This window comes from Callorhinus ursinus, unplaced genomic scaffold, assembly GCF_003265705.2.
Source record: "Callorhinus ursinus isolate GAN/ISIS: 27379988/994484 unplaced genomic scaffold, GSC_fseal_2.0 scaffold11, whole genome shotgun sequence".
NCBI classification, from domain to species: Eukaryota; Metazoa; Chordata; class Mammalia; order Carnivora; family Otariidae; genus Callorhinus; species Callorhinus ursinus.
Window position 1 is genome coordinate 3,540,567 of NW_027397073.1, and position 21,572 is coordinate 3,562,138.

General features: G+C 52.6%; 1 protein-coding gene across 2 annotated transcripts; it reads right to left on the minus strand.

Annotated features, from left to right (window-relative positions):
* Window positions 1-1,792: 1,792 nt before the first annotated feature.
* CNDP2 (carnosine dipeptidase 2) lies at window positions 1,793-20,140 on the minus strand. Of its 2 annotated transcripts, none has more exons than XM_025886563.2 (12): window positions 20,031-20,140; window positions 17,424-17,513; window positions 16,154-16,297; window positions 12,769-12,931; window positions 10,842-10,930; window positions 9,029-9,229; window positions 7,904-7,988; window positions 6,799-6,959; window positions 4,653-4,817; window positions 3,641-3,782; window positions 3,286-3,433; window positions 1,793-2,346 (listed from the first exon to the last, which is right to left on the minus strand). In XM_025886563.2, the coding sequence occupies exons 2-12, from the start codon at window positions 17,481-17,483 to the stop codon at window positions 2,283-2,285; spliced, it is 1,422 nt and encodes a 473-aa protein (XP_025742348.1). In that variant the 5' UTR covers window positions 17,484-17,513; window positions 20,031-20,140; the 3' UTR covers window positions 1,793-2,282. The 2 variants fall into 2 exon arrangements, with proteins under 2 accessions (XP_025742348.1, XP_025742349.1); XM_025886564.2 differs by lacking the exon at window positions 20,031-20,140 and adding an exon at window positions 19,368-20,012.
* Window positions 20,141-21,572: the final 1,432 nt, after the last annotated feature.

The window sequence follows — 21,572 nt, forward strand, 5'->3', positions numbered from 1 at the left end:
CAACTCAACCCCTAACAGGCTATGTCTCCACATCACTTCGAGAGATCTTTCAAAACACACAGACCGTGAATCCGGATCTCCAAGGGTTATCGTCAGCAGGGTTGGTCCCTGATCTCTCCCACATGCATGGTTGGGGCCACAGGACCATCTCCATCAAAGATTTGGGTCAAAGTCACACCGTTTCCTCTCGAGTAGGCTTTGGCCACGACCACCTGTTACTCCAAGGAACTTTTCTTCCTCAATAACAACTGTTCAAGGTATGGATTGAAGCAGCCTTTTCAGAAAGGCCATTTCAAAGAACACAGGTCAGTGGAATTCTGCAAACCATCTTTTTAGGGGCCATTGTTGTAGGCCACAGAGTAACAGGTTCTCCTAGACATAGGTGATTTACGATCCTGGCCATGAACTCAGAAGGAACGGACTGAACCAGGCTCTGCTGAGAGCCTGAGGTGGCCCACAGTCACATGTCGATGGGAAATGGTGCAAAGGAAAAGGAAGGAAGGCGTGAACACCATTTGATCGGGCTTGCTTCCCGATCCCCACACAGCACGCTCCCTGAAGCCACAGAGGCTGATGCTGATGTTAAAATTAGCTCTGACAAATGAGTAATAAAGCAGGCTCCACGAATCCTTCCCCTGATGCTATGCAGTCTTTATTTCTCTCTGATTGCCTTGGGACGAATGTCATGACATAATGGCAGTGCAACTCCCAGTACGTTTTCCGTCTCCTACGGAGGGACGGGAATGGGAGCCAGGCACATCCCTCGGGCGCAGTGAGGCGTGGCCACGTGACCTCCTGCTAAGAGGCAAAGGTTTGGGACTGGAACTAAGTCTGCACTGCGCCTGAAAGCACAGGCTGAAATGCGGCTGCGGCTGTTGGAGAAGAAACAGGGCGGAGAGAACCGGGCCCCCAAGGGCAGAAGAGCTGCCCCAACAGGCCAGGCTGCCTGTGCAGGCTTGACAAGGAGAAGGGCGCCAACAGTCACAGTGGCAAAAGCTCCGGTTACTGTGATCCGGCCTATGTCCTCACTCATTCATGCGGTTAAGGATTCTGACATATCTGTCATCTTTTCCTGACACTGTTAGCAAAAGTTACAAGGGCAGAATGAACTTGACTCTCCCTCGGTCACCTGGAGACACTCAGGTTCCTTCAGGTTGGAAAGGCTCCTCTCAGCTCATTCTCATCCGGGCGAGGGGGTGGCCCAGTGAGTTCTATCTTTTTCTACATGAGACCAGGGGCTTGTATTTTTGTTGGCGGCCAGCTTCCTGCAGTGGAGCGACGAAACAGGGCAAGCTTTGGATTCCGGCAATTCGGGGGCCTCCGCCAGGCACAGAACCACTTCTGCAAAGCTTATTGATGAACGCCATCTCGTCAGCACCGCACAAAACTCCATTCCCTGACTAGAAACCAGAGTTAAAGCACAAAGACCCCGAGCGAGGTGGCTCAAAGGACTGAGCCACACGAGTGTCCCCGGTGAGCGAGTGGTGTCAGCTGGGGAGAGGGACAGGGAGACGGGGAGGGAGATGACGGGCTGCGGGGGGGTACGGGCTTCCAAGGACACTGCAGAGGAGAACCGGGGCTCTGAGAACCACCTCCCGTGCCACCATTCTGCCCTATCCGGTGTTGGGTGGGAGGACCCAGTGAATAGCACCGCCACCCCCGGTGTGGGCTGGGGAGAGGACGCAGGGGCCAGCCCCGCCCGGCCCCCTGCGGCCCCTGGGACCAGCCACGCCCCCGCACAGGGCAGGGCGCCCCGCCAGTGGGTCCGATGGGCAGGAACTCTCCCAGAGGCTTCATTTTTACTTTTTTATTTGGCAACACATACTGAGAACAAATAATCCTTCCGGTTAGGTTTAGGTTTTGAGGAATCACAATAAAGAGAAGACAGGAGACACCAGTACTGGTTTCGGGGCTTGAGACAAGGACAGAAGCCACACGAGGGTGAAGGATCAGAAGGGGTGGCCCCTCGAGGCATCAGGTGCCCCTGACTGAATCTTCCGAGAGCACGCGGGCCATTGTCAGGAGGCAGAGACGGGACAGCAAAGCACCAAGAGCTGTGTGCGGCCCCGATGGATGGCAACCAGAACCTCCTACGGAGCGTGTGCTTTTAGAGCCCGGCTATTCTCTGCAGACCTCACGCTGACCACCTCCAAGAACCTGGCGGTTACTCAGGCCGTGCCAGACAAGAGGGCGAGGAGAGAGAGACACGCTGCGCTTTCCTGAGCGGCGGGGACAGAGCGAGGACAGGGGCGGGACTCCAGGGCCAGGGGCGCCTCTCCCTTCTACAGCCGAGACACTTCATACAGGTACGCAGCCAGCATTTTCGTTCCTTCTATGTAGTTGAGCCTGATGGAGAAGAACAAGCCGTCGCGTCGGCTGCCGTCCAGAGGTCCAGGCGCGCGCCCGGCATTCTTTTTGGGAGTCCCACCGTCCCAGCTTGCTGGCCTTTCGTTCCACTGGCCTCCAGAATTTGGGCATGTGGTTCTCAAGTGTGGGTTCAGCCCAGCTGCCCCACTAGGAACCTGTCCTGGTCGTGGTCTAACAGAATATACGGGGTCCCACACAGTACTTAAGAAGAAAGCCTCTCTTTGATCACAGCCCCTCCCTTTGTTGGGATAAGAGGCCTCCCCTTCTGCCCGGATACCTACGTCTCTGTCCCTTCCCTCTGCCGCTGTCTTAGCCCGAAACTAGCCCACCCTGCGACCCCCCCCCCCCCCCAGGGCTCCTGTTCTCTGTCCTTCTCGGCTCTTCCACACTGCCCATGGGTCCTCCCAGCCTGCCTGGGCCTCTCCTCACTGCGCTAACTCAGGGACCACCTTCCATCCCTGCTGGTTAAAGAGCCCCCCTCATGTCTGCACAAGCCAGGAACATATAGAAGGGGCCTAGGAAGCCAGCAAGGACACTGATCTTCCAAGCAGGCAAAGCGCGGAGGCTCTTTAGGAATCCTAGATGACGTCCTGAGACAGACACAGAGCACTGGCTGAACCCTGCTGTGAAGAACCCTCACCTCTCCATGGCCCTGTCCCTGCCTTCCACCGGAAGCGCTCACTACCCCAAAGACGATGGTAGCAAGCAGAGCACTGGCCTTGGGGTTGCCACAGACCCCGGCCCCCCCTGCTCTCCAATCAAAGCAGCCAGACAGGTGGGGAGGAAGCAGGCGGGGAGGGAGGTGGAGGGGAGGGAGGTGGAGGGGCTGGAGGGCACACTGGGGGCTCTCCCGGGTTTCTCTCGCTGGCAGCCATGAGGAAATGAACCCGGGGCAGGCCGGAGGACCCAGAGCCTCACCTGTTGAGCTTTTCATTCTGGGAGTGGGCACCATCATCTGCTGAGCCCACAGGCAGTAGCATGACATTCTTCCCAGTAGCCTCCTGAAAGGTCAAAGTCACAGGAATACTGCCGCCTTCCCTGGTCAAGTCAGGCTCGACACCAAACACTGGGGGAGAAGAGTAAAAGACATGGTGAGCTTACAAGCGGCGAGGCTGGGATCCACTGCACACTTACTACCCAGCAACGTGAGTCCAAGCCCCAGGTGCGTCTCGGGGCCGGCAGCCCCACTCTCAAGGTCCGTGGGGGACATGGTCCCGCTCACACTGGGGGCTCTCTTCAGGGCCCCTGCCTGCGTCCCCAGGAGAAGTCTCACCTGTTTTCAAGGCTCTTCTCCCAGCCATGTAATGTGGGTGGTTGAAGTCAGACACCCAGGGCTTCCCACCATGGCCCATGTACACTTTGAACTTGTTGGGACTGCGCAGGTCAGCAAATTTCTTCGTCAGGTAGCTTGTGACCTGAGTCACAAACGAGACATAATGTATTCTAAGCCCGGCACCTGACCCAGTGCTAGAAATCTCCTCTACAGCAGTCTGTGGTGGGTCTAGAGGGGGCCTACAACCAGTCTACGGTAAGTCCACCACGAGTCTACACTGAGTCTACAAAGAGTCTATGCCGGGTCTCATCTGCTGTGAAACACTGAGCACAACTATGGTAACAAAAAAAAAGGGATTTTATCAAGAAACAAAATCCAGCAATTTGAAGGTAAAAGGTAATGCTTTCATTTCAAGCAATTCACCCTTTACACAGACGTTCCCATAGGATAATATTTAAATATCAAATCTTTAAAAAATGTCCCTTGATTTGCTTTACAATATTCATCACATCTGGACCAGAAGTGGAGCCCGGTGCTGACTGGGGCACATCTGATGACAAAATCTCAGGCCTCAGTTTCCTCGCGAGTCCTTGAGGCCATCTCTCCGGGAAGCCCCGGATGAGGGCAGGGTGACTGCCCCCAGTGCCCCCCCGGAGCTTACCTTCTGGAATCGCGCCCTTCCACCCCTCACACTGGCCCAGACGCAGCTCCTGTGGATTCTCACTTTAACCTACTTGGCCTAAAGTCAGCCTTGGACCTGAAGCCTTACGATGAGGTCAGGGGTCAGGTTTTAGCATGCCTCAGCAGCGACAAAGGTCACACGTGGGACTTTTTATATGGCCTTTATCTTTGATCAGTTTCTGAACTGCTTATTCTGGTAATTACTGGGCTGGCAGGAGTCAAGAAGCGGGGAAGTACGGGTCTGGGGTTCAGTGCTCTCCTAAAAAGTCTTTATGCTCTGAGTCTCTGTCGTGGAGGAGCCCCCTCCCCGCGTCCCAGCTCCGTCACATGCCTGCTTGCTGACAACTTCTGGAGTCATGTTTGGCACAAGCCTGATGGAGAACTTGCCGACCACTTTCCTAGGAATCACGGTCTTGGCCCCCGACCCAGAAAAGGCGCCTTCAATCCCATGGAGGGAGAGGGACGGGTACCGCCATCTGTGCATCAGGATGTCTTTCTGCAGAAAACAACAAAGTGCGTCAGGGGACAACACTGTCTGCTTACGAAGGAGACAGCAACGGCATCTGGGAAGTTCTTCCTAGTGGCCCGCCGGCCTGGGACCTACACAATCACAGGCAGGCAGTACAGACCCTGGAGGGCTGAGAGACGAGCCTGCCCCAGATGTGCTCTGGTACTGGCTTTGACGCACCATGAAGAGGGGGGCTCTGCCACACTCAGAACAGCCTCAAGTGTGGCATCCTGGCCTCACTGCGGCTCAGGACTGCCGGTGACTAAGAGCCACGGGCTTCCCACCAGCCCCACAGAATTCAGGGGTAAGTCGTGGTCCCACAGACCTCAGAGCTCCTCTAGAGCCAGAGGCACCAGGAACCAGGAGGAAGAGGGCAGCACAACGCAGGCCACCTGTGAGCTCCCCGGCCCCCAGGGGAACAGAACGCAGGGGTAGTTCCTACTGGGAGGAGAGCCAGGGCCATCCACTGAGTCCTGGGCCCAGTGACCATGGACAAGCATCGCCACCCTCTGCCAGGGGGACTGGCACAGAGCAGGCCCTCATCTCTGAACGTACGACTGATACCACCGCCTCTCACACCCCCTGCACCCCAGCAGTGGCACAAGACAAGTCAAAAGAGGACACGTGGCCACCCGACAAAACAGGCTGGCGAAGAGAAATGTGACAGGGCCCCGGGGCCGCTCAGGGACTCAGCCACCTAATGTGTGGACTTCCATTTGTGAACCAAATAGGGTCAGTGAGACCTAGAAGGGAGACACGCGGCCCGAAATGCAAACACCTTACACAAACACAGACACCAACTGGAAGGCAACAAGGCCGGAGCAAACTGAAGTCTGTTCTTTCCCAGATGTGCCCCTGCCCCTGACTAATCTCTCCCGGCCTCAGGCCCCGAATGACAGCTGCCCATGAGGGCCTTCTACCCCCCCCCCCCCCGCCACCTGCGAATTCTTGCCCCGCTCGGGCCCACCAACTCTCCCTGGTGTGTGGCCTGCTTCAAAGGTGACCCACGCCCGCCCGGTCCCCATGCCACCAGCTCCAGGCTCTCCCCTGCAGCGGCACAACTGGTCTCCCCGCCTCACTGCACCCGCTCCAAACCTGCAACACCTCTCCACCGCCTGCCCACAAGGGAGGTCTGATCGGCTCATCCCTCTGCTCCAACCCATCCGTCCACCATCTTCCAGGAGAGCACATGAGCTCCTTGGGACACCACAGGGCCTCACGCCAGGCCTTTTCAGTCTGAATCCCAGACCTCCCCCGGCCAGCCCTCCCCACGAACAGCCAGACTCCCCATGCCCTGCTCTGCTGCTCATCCCTCCCGACCCCCACAGGCCTCCCCACTCCCAGGCACACAGTGCTCCAGACCCTGGAGTGGCCTCCACACTCTTTCACACTTCTTTGCCCATTTGTCTCCTGGAGAGATGAAACTCATGGGCTGGGCCTGTTGCTGCAATTCAAATGGGCCTTCTTGCACCCCAGGGCCTGTTGCTGCAATTCAAATCACGGCTACATCAGATGTAAACTTATACGCAGGCCTCACAAGCCAGGAACCAGACTACTTAAGAGAAAAATCCTAACACAATTTTTTCTCAATAGTTAAGTAACCACTTTGTGCAAATGCTTTCCACCTAGGTCCCCGGCTGTTAGGGATGCTTTCAATCATCTCTGGGCCCAGCAGTAAAACATCATTCTACAAATGCAAATCAGGCAAAAGCTACCTGCTACTATGTGTCCTCTGCATACGTTCTCCAGCTCCTAAGTTGTCAAAAGTCAACATGTGACATTTTTTAAAAATCTCCCAATTCCAATTCCAAGCCTGGTAACGTGCTGCTTTCCAGTGTTGGTACCATCTGAGAGCTCTGGGGCACACGCATATGCCCAGATCTCTGCGGCACCTCTGGCTCCTGCCCACGGTGGGAGGCCTTGCGAGCGGACAGACCGGGGCGGCAGGCAGACCCGCGGAGGCACGCACCTTGCAGCTGTGCAGCAGAGTCTCTGCCCCCACGTCCCGGGTGTACTCCTCCAGGTCAAAGTCGATCTTGTCGTAGAGGCCCAGCTCGTCCTCCGTCACAGGGGCCACTGCCTCGTTGATGCCAGGGATGAGGATCTTTCCCTTCCTGTCCACCAGGGAGCCTGGGAGGGCACAGAGGAGGGGCGCTCAGCAGGCAGGCAGGCAGCACAAACACAGCAGCGCTTACCACGGGGGCCCGGAGCCCACCCCCCCATCCCCCCACCCCGGGGCTGAGGAGGACCAGGAGCTTCACAGTGACATTTCCTGGGCATGCAGAGCACTCGAGCACTGCCTAGGAACAACTAGTTCAATATTGAAACAACCCAGTGAGGTGAGCAGTATCATCTTCCCGCTTTAACACAAAGAGACAGAGATGCAGAAGGGTGGGTGACCTGTCCCCTGTCACAGACCAGGAGACAGACCGAGCAGAATGCCTCCTGCAGGCTTCCTGTAAAAGCCACTACACTGATTAGTATTTCTTTTTTAATCCATGTTCCACAAGAAACTGGCTGCTCCCAAGCGAAGGAGGCCAAGACAAAGAGAACAGAGTAGACTCCCGTAACAACAGGCTGCACGTATGGCCGCCGCTACCTGAGAGGGAAGGAGACCGAACTTAGGCAAATCCTGGGGTGAGGCAAAGTTACATCGAGCCCTAAACCAGCAGGATGCTGGCAGGACTGGGCTGGGCCTCCCTCCTGCAGAGCTGAGCATGCAGGAGCCCTGGCTGGGGTGCTTAACAATGTCAAACAGACCGAGGCAGGTGGCCTCCGAGGGACAGAAACTACAACTGTGTCACGTGATCCTAGGGGCCAGCTCAGACAGGGCTGAACGGAGCCAGGGGCTGCCCTAGTTGGGTCCCAGAGACAAGGCAGGGTTTAGTGACACACGGAGGTGCCTGGGAGACAGAGGCAGAAATGAAGCATGTCCATCTTTCAAAGGGAATGGTGAGCGGGAGGAAGTAGCAACAGGGAAAGAGATGAAAGCACCAACTGCCAAGGACAGCCTGAAACAAGCCACTCCAGCTTCCCTCCCAAGTCACCAAGCAGCGACTGAAATCCGTGCTTACCCATCAACATGATGAGATCTGTCATGGCCTCATGCACCGAGCCCCCGTACACGCCAGAATGGAGGTCTTTGTCACTGCACTCCACCTGGACAGAAACAGAGACCCCTCTACCTGCTGCTCAGCGGGAACTCAGCCTCATCATGTGACAGTAAAGTGAACGAAGAACATTCACAATTCTCAAAATCAAAATCTGTTCCCTCAAGGAGCAAAGCAAAGCATTTCCTAAATTATAAAACTTCAGCAGCAACAAAAGAAATACTCTTGGCAACGCTGACCAGGGGGAAAGTCGGGGTGCTGACCACAGGTGAACGCACATGGCTTCAGAAAGACCCCGTGCTTTTCTGATGAAATGGGACACCCACCATGAAAAGCAGCCTGTAAGGACCTTGGGCCTGAGGACCTAGGGCCAGATCCTGCCCCCTCCCCCCCGGTCCCACTCATTAGCCTGTGACCAGGGTCAGGTTTGAGACCTCACCAGGCCTGAGTCTCCACACCTGTAAATTGGCAAGGTGGGAGCGTCTGACTCACAGCCACTGGGTTCTTGTGTCAGACTATTTGTAAAGTAGTCTTGAGAGGCGAAGCGCTCAGGGCAGCAATGAGGATGATTCTGGCATTTTCAGCCTCCAAAACACTCCCTCACAGGAACCAATCCGCCCTGTGTGCTAGGACCCACCCTCATCTGTGGAGGGGATGCAGGCTCAGCTGAGCATGGCCCTCCCGCTCTGCCCCTGCGCCCGGCTTCTGTGTCGAGCACAACCACCCAGTTCCCTCAAGATCTCCGGTCCAGGCAGACCTAAGGGGTCAAATGTGAACATCTTAATTTTTAACAGTAAGTCTTTCTGCAATGCTTTGCTTAAGTCAATCTTAAATGGGCTACAGCAGTTCATCTTTCCTCAACTGCTCCAAGGCAATTCTCCAAACACCCTGTAGCTTGAGGTGGCAGGAAATGGACTCTGGCTGGAGAATCTCGAAGGGTGAAGACCCAGCCTGCTGAGAAGCCTCTGGGCTTCTCCCTCACACGCACGGCCCCCTTCCTGGGACTTGCCCACTACACGCTACAGAAGGACAAGGGAGACTACAGGCTGGGAAGAGACACCATGAAACACAGAGAACTTGACGTGATACCTCAATGAAAAAGTAGCAAATGCCCCTGAGACCATATGTGATGCAGGGCTTCTTCTTCCCCAGCCAGTAATTGTCAGAAATGCAGACGTAGTCCACATCTTTGAAGAATGTGTCTTTACGGGAAAAAATCAGGTCATCCAAGCCTTCAGAGCCCGACTCCTCCATGCCTTCCAGACAGAACCGGACATTGACTGGAATTTCCTATGAAAGGGAAATGAGCATTGGGAGGCATTCAATTCTCATGTGCTTTTATTTCTTAGACACCACAGACAGGAAGTCACCAAATGCTCTGCAATCACAAATTTCAAATATTTAACTTCCTCCAGGCCCACCGCTCAGGCGGCCTGTGTGCGCCCTGTCGTGACCCTCAGTCCTCACGTGCTGGGCGGTGAGGGGACATGCACGGAGCCAGCCATAGTGACACCCTCACTGGGGACTCCTGCCAAGGACGCCACAGTGTGACCACGCTTCCTATCCACAGGGACCTCTGCACTCACCCAGCGCGAATCAGGAGTCCCCAGGGAAGCCCGAGCGGCTCTCTCCACAACACAGGTCACAGCACAGACAAAACCTGTCTTCATCTGCGCCAGGGACCAGTCACCACACCCACATGCCAGAGCAAGGAGGGGCCTGGTCCTATTTCCAGGCGCTCTGAACTATGACCCCCTCTCCATGCTGAAAGCCCTTCTCCCCAAGAGCTGACAGTAACCGCGAGGCGCCGCCGCCCACTTAGCTCCTGCTCTGCAGTTTCCCAGACTCCCCAGGCTGTGCAGTGAGGCAGGCGGCCCTTCCACAGACGAGAACGTGAAGCTGCACCCAAGCGAGGTGACTTGCCGAAGGTCAAAGAGGCTACAAAATGGCAGAGCCCCCACGTGGACGCAAATCCATGGAGTCCTCCCCACGACAGCCCTCTGCACCACCCAGCTCGCCTTCCCCTTTCTGTCTCTCAGATGAAATCTTTCCTGGGACCCTGGCACGTGGAAAGGATGTAAGTGGAGCTGCTCTGGCAGCTCTGCCCTGCACACAGCCAGCCTCCTTTCAGTCACCCCGGATCCCGGTGAGCCCTGGAGAAGGGGGAGTCTTCCCAGCCCCTGAGCCCAGTCAGTTGGAGGTTCTGAGCCCCGGCTCCCGCCTGTGCAAAATGGCACCTCGGACGGACCAGAGTTCCCGTCCCTCTTCAGATCTACCATTCTACCGTCTGACAAAAACGCTTGTCTGACCATTCTTATTTTATCATGGTACAAGATAAAACAATGCAAAAACTGGGTCTACACAATGGTCAGCATTAGGTTAAAAACAGTTGAAAAGATCCGTAAGTAACAAAATACAAAGTCTCTGACAGCTGGAATTCTAGGCACCCTGTTCCTCCCTAGTTTTCTATTTTACGAACTTTAGGCAGGAGCAGATATCTCGCATTAAGGAAATGTATCTTAAAAAATAAAAAATTTTCAGGAGGATAAAAACCACCCTGAGAAAGCTAGGGGTTGCCCACCACCACAGAGCCCACGACTTGGTCTCTAGGTGAGCCGTCGCAGAGGTGGAGCCCGTGGCTGAAAACTCGAATTTCAGGTGCTGGCTGGATTCCTGCTGAGTCATCAGTACTATGGCCGCTGGGCGGCTGTAAAACAATCACAGTACCTAAAGCTGGAAAACAAACCTATGATCTTATATCTGATCCCACTGTGCTGATGCGGTTTGGGGGGACCTTGCTTTCTCATAGTCCAGTGATCTTTGATCTTTATGGGCTGTTCTGGGGACAGATAGCCCTGCTTTGTATGGCTGTGATAGAGCCGGGCAGTTAGACGTGAAGTACCTGATTTGTCTTCTGGAAGGCTTCCAGGGCATTCAGCCAGCCGGCCACTGGCCCCTTATCATCGGTTGCACCTCTCCCATACAATTTGCCTAGAACAGCAATCAGCAAACTCAGTTACAATCACGATGAAATAGACAAGAAAGTGTCTTGTTGGAGCACAGCCGAGAGCATCTTAGCGCCACCACGGGCAGCTGTCCTGAGACCTCCTCTTCCAACCAGAAGCCCCGTTTTCATTCTGTCAGAGCCCCAAGTCCCCATCCTACACTACTGTGAGGCCCTGCCAGAGAATCCACCATAATCTAAGAGCAAGCCGCGTGGATGCTCCCAAGTTGCCCCCCCTTCTTCCAGCGGACACAGTAGTCCGCCAGCGCTCTGGTCCCTGCTGACCCAGGGCGTGGACTGCCGAGCCAGCTCCAGGGGGCACTGCCAGCCAGCTAGTTACTTCAAATCTACCTCCACAACCAGCTGGTAGCAGTTAAGGGTAGGCAACCTGGTCCTATGTCGGACCCACAACGCACCATCATCAAGAGAGAACTACAAATCTCACACAAGCCCAATTCTGACACCTAATTTGGTAAAGAAAAGAACAGGTTTATTATTTACTTCTCCAGGTCATCATTTTGAAAACCAAAGGATGTGGCACTGCTTCTCCTCCACCTAATTAGTCACAGGACGCCCCCACCCCCCACCCCACACAAACACTCCTGGGACCCCTAACAAAGGCAGGTGGGCACTGGCCACCAGGAAGGACACTCGGCCATCCAGCCCAGACCCTGCTCCCTGCCCTGTCATATGATGCAGAGCTCATCAGAGGGGGACCAGGCCGGAGGAAGGACAGCACTCGGGCTGAGGCGTGCTCATGGTTCAGTCCCTCTCTGGCCAGGTCTGTAACGGCCAGGCCTCGGACTTCCTCATTCTCAGCCTGTTTTTAATATTTGACAGTTTCAACATGACCACCCCAAAGCAGCATGACACTTCGAGCCATCGCTACCTTGGGAATTTCTTTCTATAAACTAAACTTACTTTTCACAAAAGCTACAGAGTTCTCCTAAAAAGCATCCTTATTCCTGTGACAAACACTGACTTGAATCGCTCACTCCAAAATGCCAGAACTGTGCTGGACAGAGGAGCACAGGGCGATATGCTCCGTCCCTCCCGGGGCCCCCCGACAAGGAGAGAGACAGCAGGCGGCCAGCTGACCACAAGGAAGCTCATCTGTGGCCTGAGGTGTTATCCCAGCTCTACTGAGGGTGCCTGGCTATGTGTCAGAAGCAGGGAGGGGCGGAGTGTGAGGCCTCCCAGAGGGGCAGTGGGTGACTGGTGCTGGTGTAGAAGCCGGGATCATGTGACAGGTGCCAGAGGAGCAATGAGGGGAGACGAGTAGGCAGAAGAACCCGCTGGGTCTCCCGAGAGGTGTCTGGGAGAGACACATCACACTGAGGTCATCACGTGGCCGGGAACAGAGGGGAGGAGGACCCAGCACTTCAACAAGCAATAGGAGCGCTCTCAGCAGGGGAGGAGTGGCGGCTGCGGGGCAGGCCCAGCAGGGACCGCAGGCCCACGGGGGCCGGGCGGGGTGAGGCCGACCTCCAGGTTTGTGGCGCACGCGGCACGGGAGGCGGGGGATCGCGTGCGGGAGGTCAGACAGGGAACAAGGGGGAGGGCAGGCTGGGGAGCTGAGGCACAGAATTCTGCTCCAGACCGTGGCAAGGGGAACAGCCCGTAGAAACGCGGGCCTAACGCTCAACAAGGAGCCCGGTGCAAAGTCAGCAATCGCGCTGAGATCACGACTGCAGTGCGGAACTGAATCTCCCCAGAGATGCTGCTGCAAGTGAAACGTTTCCTCGGCCGTGCGCAGCAACGGGCACGGCTGAAAGCCCCCCGTACCGTCGCGTTCCACCAAGGTGAAGGGCTCAGCCCCCCGTACCGTCGCGTTCCACCAAGGTGAAGGGCTCGCTGTCCCAGCCATCCTCCAGGGCCGCCGGCTGCACGTCCAGATGTCCGTAAATACACACGGTCTTCTTCTGCGGGTTGGAGCCCAGCTTGCCGAGTAAAATGGGAGGGAGCGGTATCTCAGAGCCATCAGGGAGCTAAGGGTCGAGAAGGAAGCAATCAAGGACAGCCTTTGTTTTAAAAATGTGGCGCTTATAGTAGACATTATTAAAATACCTGGAGTGTTTTTACGTGTTCTTATCAATCAGCCTACATTGTACAGTTCAAGAACACACTGAGTACTTAGACCGCATAAGGTTCACCGACTGTAGGCAGTCTGGTAAATTTTTAAAGGCTGATTTTTTAACTTTTACATTAATAACGTATTATGAAGACTAAGTTTGGGGTACAACTTTGCTCATTATTTTCTAAAATAATGGATGAAAACTACTACCATCCTAAAGCAGGAGATACACGTTTGAAATTCTGCATGAGGATCACAATTTTGCACATAGAAGGATGAAGACCAGAACAGAAGGGAAGGGAACAGAATTTGCAGCAAGCCACACTAAAGCCAGCAGTGAGCGCCGGTGTTCCTTCTAAGCTCCCTCCCCACGCCTAACCAGTCTCTGACAAGCCCCTAAAAACAGGGGTGGGGGGCAGGGTCTCAGTCAGGGCACCAAGTGGACAGGTACTTTAGGTAACGTGCCAGGCTGCTGGGATTCTTGCAGGATTTGTCTTTCCAGTGAACTGCACTCAGAAACGCTCACCTCAGTAACTCTTGGCAAGCCCACAGTACCCATGTGCAGCCCTGGGACTCAAGGTCGCCCACCCACGTGAACCACCCCCCGGGCTGGGTTCTCGCACCGCTTCCCGAAAGACAGCCCCAGCCATGAGAGGCAAAAAATCGTTCCTTGGACTCACTGCCCTGGTCACACAGGACATGTGGCACTGTGGTTGCCGCTGGCCCTCCACTGGCCTCAGGAGAATAATGAGTTTTAAATGACAGATTTTCTCTAAATAAATTTCTACTCAATATAGCTGAAAAACTGAAATACTTTACCATTTTTCTAAGATACCAAGATTTGAGCCCACAAATAAATTTGTACTGAAATTCAGGTTGCAAATTGCAAATCTCTGTCGAGTTATCCCTAACTACTCAGAACAGGGAAGAATGAAGTCTGGCTAGAAACACAGCCAAGTGCTTACGGGGCTACCACGCCCCCCTCTACTAGAGTACCTGTCTGGGCAGAAGTCTTTGACAAGGATTCCACGTGTCTCCCCCTTCTGCCCCGTCCCCACAGCCGTCACCCACAGGCCCTATTCTGTCCTCTGCACTTTGTTCACTTCTTCCCTCACGTCACTTCCTGCTCAGGAGCCATGACTGTCTCATTTCCTGAGCACTTCTGTCTAGAGGTCAGGCCCCCAGTGACCAGGTACCCCACATTTCCCAGCCACGCACCCTTTCCATCCTCCTGCCTGGGCAGCAGATAGGCCCGACTTGACGTTACCTGGAGCAGCCTTGGCAGTGGGCCTAACACCAAAGAGCCTGCCATCAGCCTTTCCCACAGTTCATGCCTGCCCACAAGCCTCGCCCACCAGGGACCCGGGCTCTGAGGTCCATCACTAGGACCTGGGCCCCAAGTGTCCTCTTTCCCCTGTAAGCCTGAAGATGCCCCGGCTTCTGCATGTACACGTGGTTACACCCAACTCCACTTCCACACCTGCCCCAAGTCATCATGGCTTCCTAAAACACGGAAAACTGCCACCACGTGAAGTGACTGGAAGAGAAGCTCCAATGGGCTGTCACCTCACAAGGATCCTTGCACAACTTTTCTAACAATGACAAAACTGTCAATTCCTTGGTAAAAAAGGGTCTTAAGTGATTCGAGAGTGTCGCAGTCACTTATCATTTGTGGAAGGCCCTTTCTGAAGAAATGCACTGCAATGTCAGTGTAAAATAGAATAAATCTATTGTAATGAAACAACTCTTGTAAATTATTTGCCACCTAGATTTCTTTTTTAATATATTAGGAAAAAAGGGAGGGGGAACAAATCAATTATGCTTCTACAAGAAAATAATACAAAGAAACTTGATTTATTCTCTCACAAGTGGGGAAAAGTGCCGGGAAGCTATAGTATATCCTAGGTTAATTTGTGGCCAAATGAAATCTCGTAAAACAATAATGGATTGGGAATCAGAAGACCCATGTTTGAATCTCCCTCACCATCAACTGAGGGGTGCTCAGTGGAGATAAAGCCCACCTGGGCCTCTGGGTTCTTCTCTTTATGAAAAGACCAGATGGGGCTGAATGTCCACACATAAAGCCCCAAGACTCTGATACCAGAGGACACTTAAATCACCAGGCAAGAGAACCGAGATAAGCCAAACCCTGTCATACCTTGCAATTTAAAAGAATATTACAAAATTGGAAAATATAGGACATAAAACCTGCCATTAGCATGGGACTTGAAATCGCCTGAGACAAAAAAAGCGAAATAATATACCATTAGTTAGATGGTTCGTTCTTGTCAGGAAGAAAATGAGCCAATGTCACCTGTCAGAATCCTGCAGTAAAGTGCAGTCAAGTGCTTACAGGGCTACCACGGCCCCACACAAAGTAGCTCTTTTTCAGGAACCAAGTCATACAAAAGTGCTTTTTCCACCAGCTGGGATGCAGGGGGCACAGTGCGGTGAGTGGGGGTCTTCATCACTTTTACCCCTACACAGACAGTGTGCAATTTCCTAGTCTGAATGCACACTGCTTTCTAGGGAGCAATCCCAGTGATTTCCTAAGAGTGGCCATGACATTTAGTTATTTCTTCTTCTTCTTCTTTTTTTTTTTTTTTTTAACTAGACTCCACGCCCAGCATGGAACCCAAATCAGGGCTTGAACTCACAACCTGAGATCAAGACCTGAGCTGAGATCAAGAGTCAGATGCTTAACCCACTGAGCCATCCAGGCGCCCCAACATTAACTTACTTCTGACTAACCTCAACAGCTCTCCCACCTGGAGAAAACTGCTGAGTATTATAAAAGCTTTGCCCCAATCCAACTGAGGAAATCATATAGTTCAGTATCCCAATCAGGCCTTTTCTGTTTGTTTTAAAGACAAGCAGATTATCTGAAGCAAAAGATGATTTAAGAATATGCTGGGTCCTAGAAGACTGCATGGCGCAGTCAGTTGAGCGTCATGATCTCAGGGTCATGAGCTAGAGCCCCATGTTGGGCTCCGCACTCAGCATGGAGTCTGCTTGAGATTCTCTCTCCCTCTGCCCCTCCCCCCAGCTCACTCACACACTCTCTCTCTCTCTCTCAAATAAATCTTAGGTAGGTCTGCTAAGTGGTTCTGTAATTCCCAGAGCGCCAGCACCATACCTTCTGTTTTCCAATATCTACCAATTCCACAGAGCCACCCAACTGCTTGATCTCCGCAGCGGCAACTTCCATCATCCTCTTGATTTCGTCTCTTTTCTCGGGCCATGCAGATACACTCTGGATGGCCACCCATTCTGCAAGTTTCTGTTTGTGGATAATAAGCAAGAAGGGATTCTGAAAAGGTGCTCCTTTAAGGAAGAAAGGTATTCATAAATTTACCAGGTTTCGGGCAGCCAAAGTTGACTTGCCTCCTGCAACCAGTCCATATTTAAACATGATGGCTAGATGTCCAAGAAGAGCTATAATATTTGCTTTTTAAGATTTAAAAAAAAAAAAAAAAAACCTGTCTGTATTGACCCTGTATCAAGAACTACAGCGTAACAAAAAACGTCAGAATGTGTTTTTAACCATTAAGCATGAGTGTGAAATGTACAAAGTTCTATAAATAAGTTTATAACTGAACCTAACAAAATTAAAACTGCAACAGACAGAAAATATCCAACATTTTCACAGTCTAAGTTAGTTACTCATGCTTACCATGGCCAAGTTCTTCAAAGTAAAATTTTTAGAATGAGAGCTAAAGATTTCATCTGAAATGTGTCTTCCAAGAATAACTTTAAAGCACAATTCTTTAATGTCAAGAAACAGATTTAATTTACATTACCAAATCATTTAAAACAGACGAAATGTAAAAAAAAAAAAAAAGTTAGAAGTTCTTTAGTCTATATCTACTACAAGAAATTGTAGATGGAGATTAAACAAAAATCTCTGATTAGCTCTGCTATTTCTAGAAACATATATACATATATTAAGACTTTCTGTCAAAAGCCAAAAGTATAACTTACATACTGTAATGAGGAGGCAGAAGAAAAGACCTCTAGATATCTTTGGTGTGGTGAGAGAGCTGTAAGATCTACTCTCTTAGCGAATTTTAAGTACATAACACAGTATTATTAACTACAGTCACCATGCTGTTATCTTCAATCCCTACTCATAGGGACTGAGCTTACTCATAACTGAACGTCTTTACCCTTTGACGGGACTCTCCCCATGTCCTCCCGGCCCCAGCAATCACCCTTCTACTTTCTGTTTCTGCACGTTCAACTTTTTAAGATTCCACATATAAGTGAAATCATGCAGTACTTGTCTCACTGTCTAGACAGTATACTTAATTTAAATGGCATAGCTCCTACTAGTTTCTTCAAAGTGTCTCTGAGCCCCACTGGATTAAACCTAATTTTAATATTTACTACAATAAATATTCCCTTACCTTAATGTAGCGATCCTGATTTTCATCGACATACTTAAACAGGGTAGTGAGGGCCGACATCTTTCAAGCAGACCGCACACCCTGAAGGTTCTTGGAAGGAAAAACCACCTGTCAGTCCTGCCTGCGGATGGGCCTGACTGAGAGGCAGTTAGGAAGGCACTTGTTTAAGTTGATAAAGGGCTGCTCCGCCCTCGATGTCATCATGAGGACACCAGGAAGCAGCAGAGAAGCTTGGGGAAGGAGTTGGGGGCCCAGGGTGATCTCCCATTCTTTTTCAGAAGGAAAATTATGTGTTAAAACGGCCCGTAACTGAAAGAAGGGTCTGAGCTTAAGACAATCTGATGAAAATTATAAGTAGGTAGTTCCTGGTAACGCTTATTTACCAGCACTTTAATTTTTTTTAAAGCAGACAGAGAACTTCCCATTTACTATTACCACAAAGGAAACAGTCACTCCAAGAATCCCAGCAAAAGTGTCACATCCTGTCTGTTACTGTCACAGACCCACAACGCAGCAAACAAAACCCAAGGAGAGGTAGATAAATTGTTTTAAAAAAGTTGATAATCTGAGCGCAGAAACAGTCAAAGGCAACATGTGATACCTCCACAAAGGCCTGATTAAGATAAAAGAACCTCCGTGGAACCCACAGCCTCCCTCCAGGGTGCATGTGAGACCCAATACACTCTGCTCCACCTTGCAAGTATAGGGGAAAGGAAGTCATCTGACCAGTCATCTTTAAAATGGGAATCAACAGGCAACAAAAAGGATTCTGGTTTGGGGACTTTCAAAATTGTGTCCAACCTCCGACTGATATTTCAAATTCCATCAAGCGGCAAGACTGGCCCGAAGCAGTAATGGGAAGAGCCAGACCACAGCCATACCAAGGATTTCAGAAATGCAGCTGTAGTCACAAGATCCTGTAACATCTAGGTAGTTCTAACGGCCTGTGGATCGACACACTGTAGTCACAGAGTATTTTTTTCTTGGTATGGGATTCCAAAGTGATTGCTCAACAGAGGAGTGACTGTATCTACAGTAACATCAGGCCTGGAGGCTGTTGAGGGGATTGAGGAAATGACCCTCAATCTGCGCGCAGTCGGATTTCAGTAAGGACAGGTCCAACCACTCAGTTCTCAGAGCCTCCTTCTTCCTCTTCAAACACCCACCCCTGGGCATAAAATACTTACAAACCTCCTAGCCTAGCCAGCTCAGCCTGCTTCAGCGGAGACTTTTATCTGAAAGACAGGACAGTCCACAAATGCTGAAGAGGCATTTCATGAGCACTAGTAAGTCAAATTTTCCTCTATCACCAATAATGCAAACTGAGAGGCTATCTGTGACAACACGCTACACTGGGCACGTTTCATTCGGGTCCCTGGTCATGAAATAATAACACAAATCCCAAGTTCACTGTGCATCCTTTCACCAGTGCAGCCAAATTAACCAATGACCTTCCGTTGATTCATTCAGAGATACAACTACCTAAGTTGCACTTTTACAAAGAGTAAACAGAGCGCCGGCCTGCTCAGCTCTCCAGGCCAAGTCCCCAGGGCTGGCTAAAAAGTAACTCCTTCTCTGAATTAGTAACCTAGTCAAAGGAGGTCAGGCCAGGGCCGTTTTCACCCTCCCGCTCAGCTCTGGGTTATTCTTGTCCCAACCCGCCCCTCCTCCCCCATCCAGTACCCAGACCCTGAAGGCGGGCCGCCTTCAATGCGCGGTGAAGCCCACTGACCAAGGTGCAAGCGCTGTGCTGGAGAGAACAAGAGCACACATTACGCTCCCAAAATAAATGCCAGGAACTCTAAAATTTCCTGTGGGGGGGGTAACATAACTTAAATGATGAAGCTAGGGAGAGGGAAGGGCAAATGAGACTGGCAGCACCCGGAACCGTCTAGCAATACCCACGAATGACTTCTTTCGTTCGGAACGTCCCGACCCTTGTACCTCGGTAATTCGGCGCACTTCGTGGAGTCGGCAGACGCGGGAACCCTGCCCTTAAACCTGCAGAAGCCAGTGAAACGGGGGCAGGAACCGCCAAGGCGCCCACTCCGGAGCTTGATCCCGAACACGGGTACAAACTATCCTTCGCCACTCCTCCCTGCACACAGAGGAGCGACTCCTCGTGGCGCCGGGTCCGCTCGAGGACGAGCGTCCGGGCGCCCGCCCAGGCCGTGGGGGGCCCCGCCCGCGGCCAGGCCCAGGCCCATCTTCCCAAGGGGGACACGACTGAGCGCGCCGTCCCAGACCCGCACACTGCAACCTTCCGGCCTCAAATGCCGGCGGGACCCGGCGACCCCTGACCCCGGGCCTCCGCCAGAAGCTCCGCTGGACCTAGAAAGGCTCTAGTTTCCTGCGGGCCGCGTCAGGAGCAAGCGGCTGACGGTCCTCCGCGCGTCCTTCCCGCCGCCCGCCGCCCGCAGGGCCCCGGACCCTCAGGAAGGCCTTCTTCTAACGGGGACACCCTCCCTTCCCGTCCCTGCCGGCCACGCGGACCAGGCGGTGGGCCAGGCCGCGGCCCAGCTCCCACAAGCTGAGGCGCGACTCCGGCTGGACCCCGAGACCCACCCGCCTGGGCTCCGCCCGACTCGGCCCGCAAAAGTCCCTCACCGCTCAGCGACTGCCGCGCCGGTTCCGCACCACGTGCCCGGTCACGCCCTCGGCGCGGGCCCGCCTCCCGCCGCCCGCCTACCAATCCCGGGCCTCGCTCGGAGGGCCGGCGCGGCGTCCCGCCCTGCCCACCAATCCCCGGCCTCGTCCGGAGAGCCGGCGTCTCCCCGCCCCGCGACGCCCCGCCCACCAACCGCCGGCCTAGCTGGAGAACCGGCGTCGCCCCGCCCCACGTCGCCCCGCCCTGCGCCGCTCACCAATCACTGGGCTTGTTGCAGAAGCGGCGACGACCTGCCTCGCCCCGCCCCCCAGCTTTGGAGTCGCGCGGAGGGTGGGACTCTCCGATTGGATTCCTAACCTCGCCTGCTTCCTTCTTCCTGCGTAGTTCCGCCGGGCGGGGTCCCGGTCTGTGGACGGTGATTTCCCGGGGTCCCCGGAGGCGCCCACACCCGACCCTTGGGCGGCTCAGGCTGGTCCCAGGCGGTGCCACCGGCCGCAGCCTGGCCCTGGGGGTCCCAGGGCCCCACCGTCCCCCTTTCCGAGGGAGGAGGCGTTTTCGGATTTAAATCCTCTGATCCCCGGAGGTGATGACGGGAGAAGACCCACCATTTATTTATGCCTCTACCTTTTTAGCCGCAGGACCCTGGGGTAGTGATCATCTCCGTGAGAGGATTCCCAAAAGAATTTGGCTCAACCTGTACCCCTCCCCCCTTCTTTTTTTTTTTTTAAATAGCAGGCTTAATAGTTGCTGTAAATATTTTAAAATAAAATGACCCTCCCTTAAGTTTTCTATATCCCTCTCAGGATGTTGTCAAATTTAACTTTCCGTTGATTAAGTTCGAACAATGAGGGAATATTAAATACTAAGGTGTCCCAATTCTACTCCCCCTCCCCGTTAAGTCAAACTGTACAGTAAAGAGCTTTTACCTCAAGAGGAGAAATTTCTCTACATTCAGTAGTCTAGTATTCATTTTTAACTCTTTTTTTCTTGACTTTTTAAAAAATTTTAATTGAAGTAGAGTTGACATAAAATGTATCAGTTTCAGGTGTACAGTCGTGATTCAACAATTCCAATCATTAGGAAGTACTCGCCACCATGAGTGTAATTACCATCTGTCATCACACAAAGTTATTACAGCATTATTCCCTAAACTGGAGTTTGCATCTCTGTGACTTTTTTTTGTTTTTAATAACGAAGTTTGTAGCTCTTAATCCCCTTCACCTAATCTGTTCATGCTCCCTGCAACTTCTCCTGTGGCAACTGCTACTTTGTTGTCTACACTGATGAGTCTCTTTCTCTTTTGTTGTTTTTTAGATTCCATGTAAAGATGAAATTATAAGGTTTTTTTTTTCTTAGCATAATACCCTCTAGATCCATCCAGTTTATTGTGAGTGGCAAGATTTCATTCTTTTTTTTTTTATATAGCTGGGTAACAGTCCATTGTGCATATATCTCACATCTTTATCCATTCATTATTGATGGACACAGGTTACTTGCATATCTTGGTTATTGTAAATAACGCAATAAATAAAGAGGTGCGT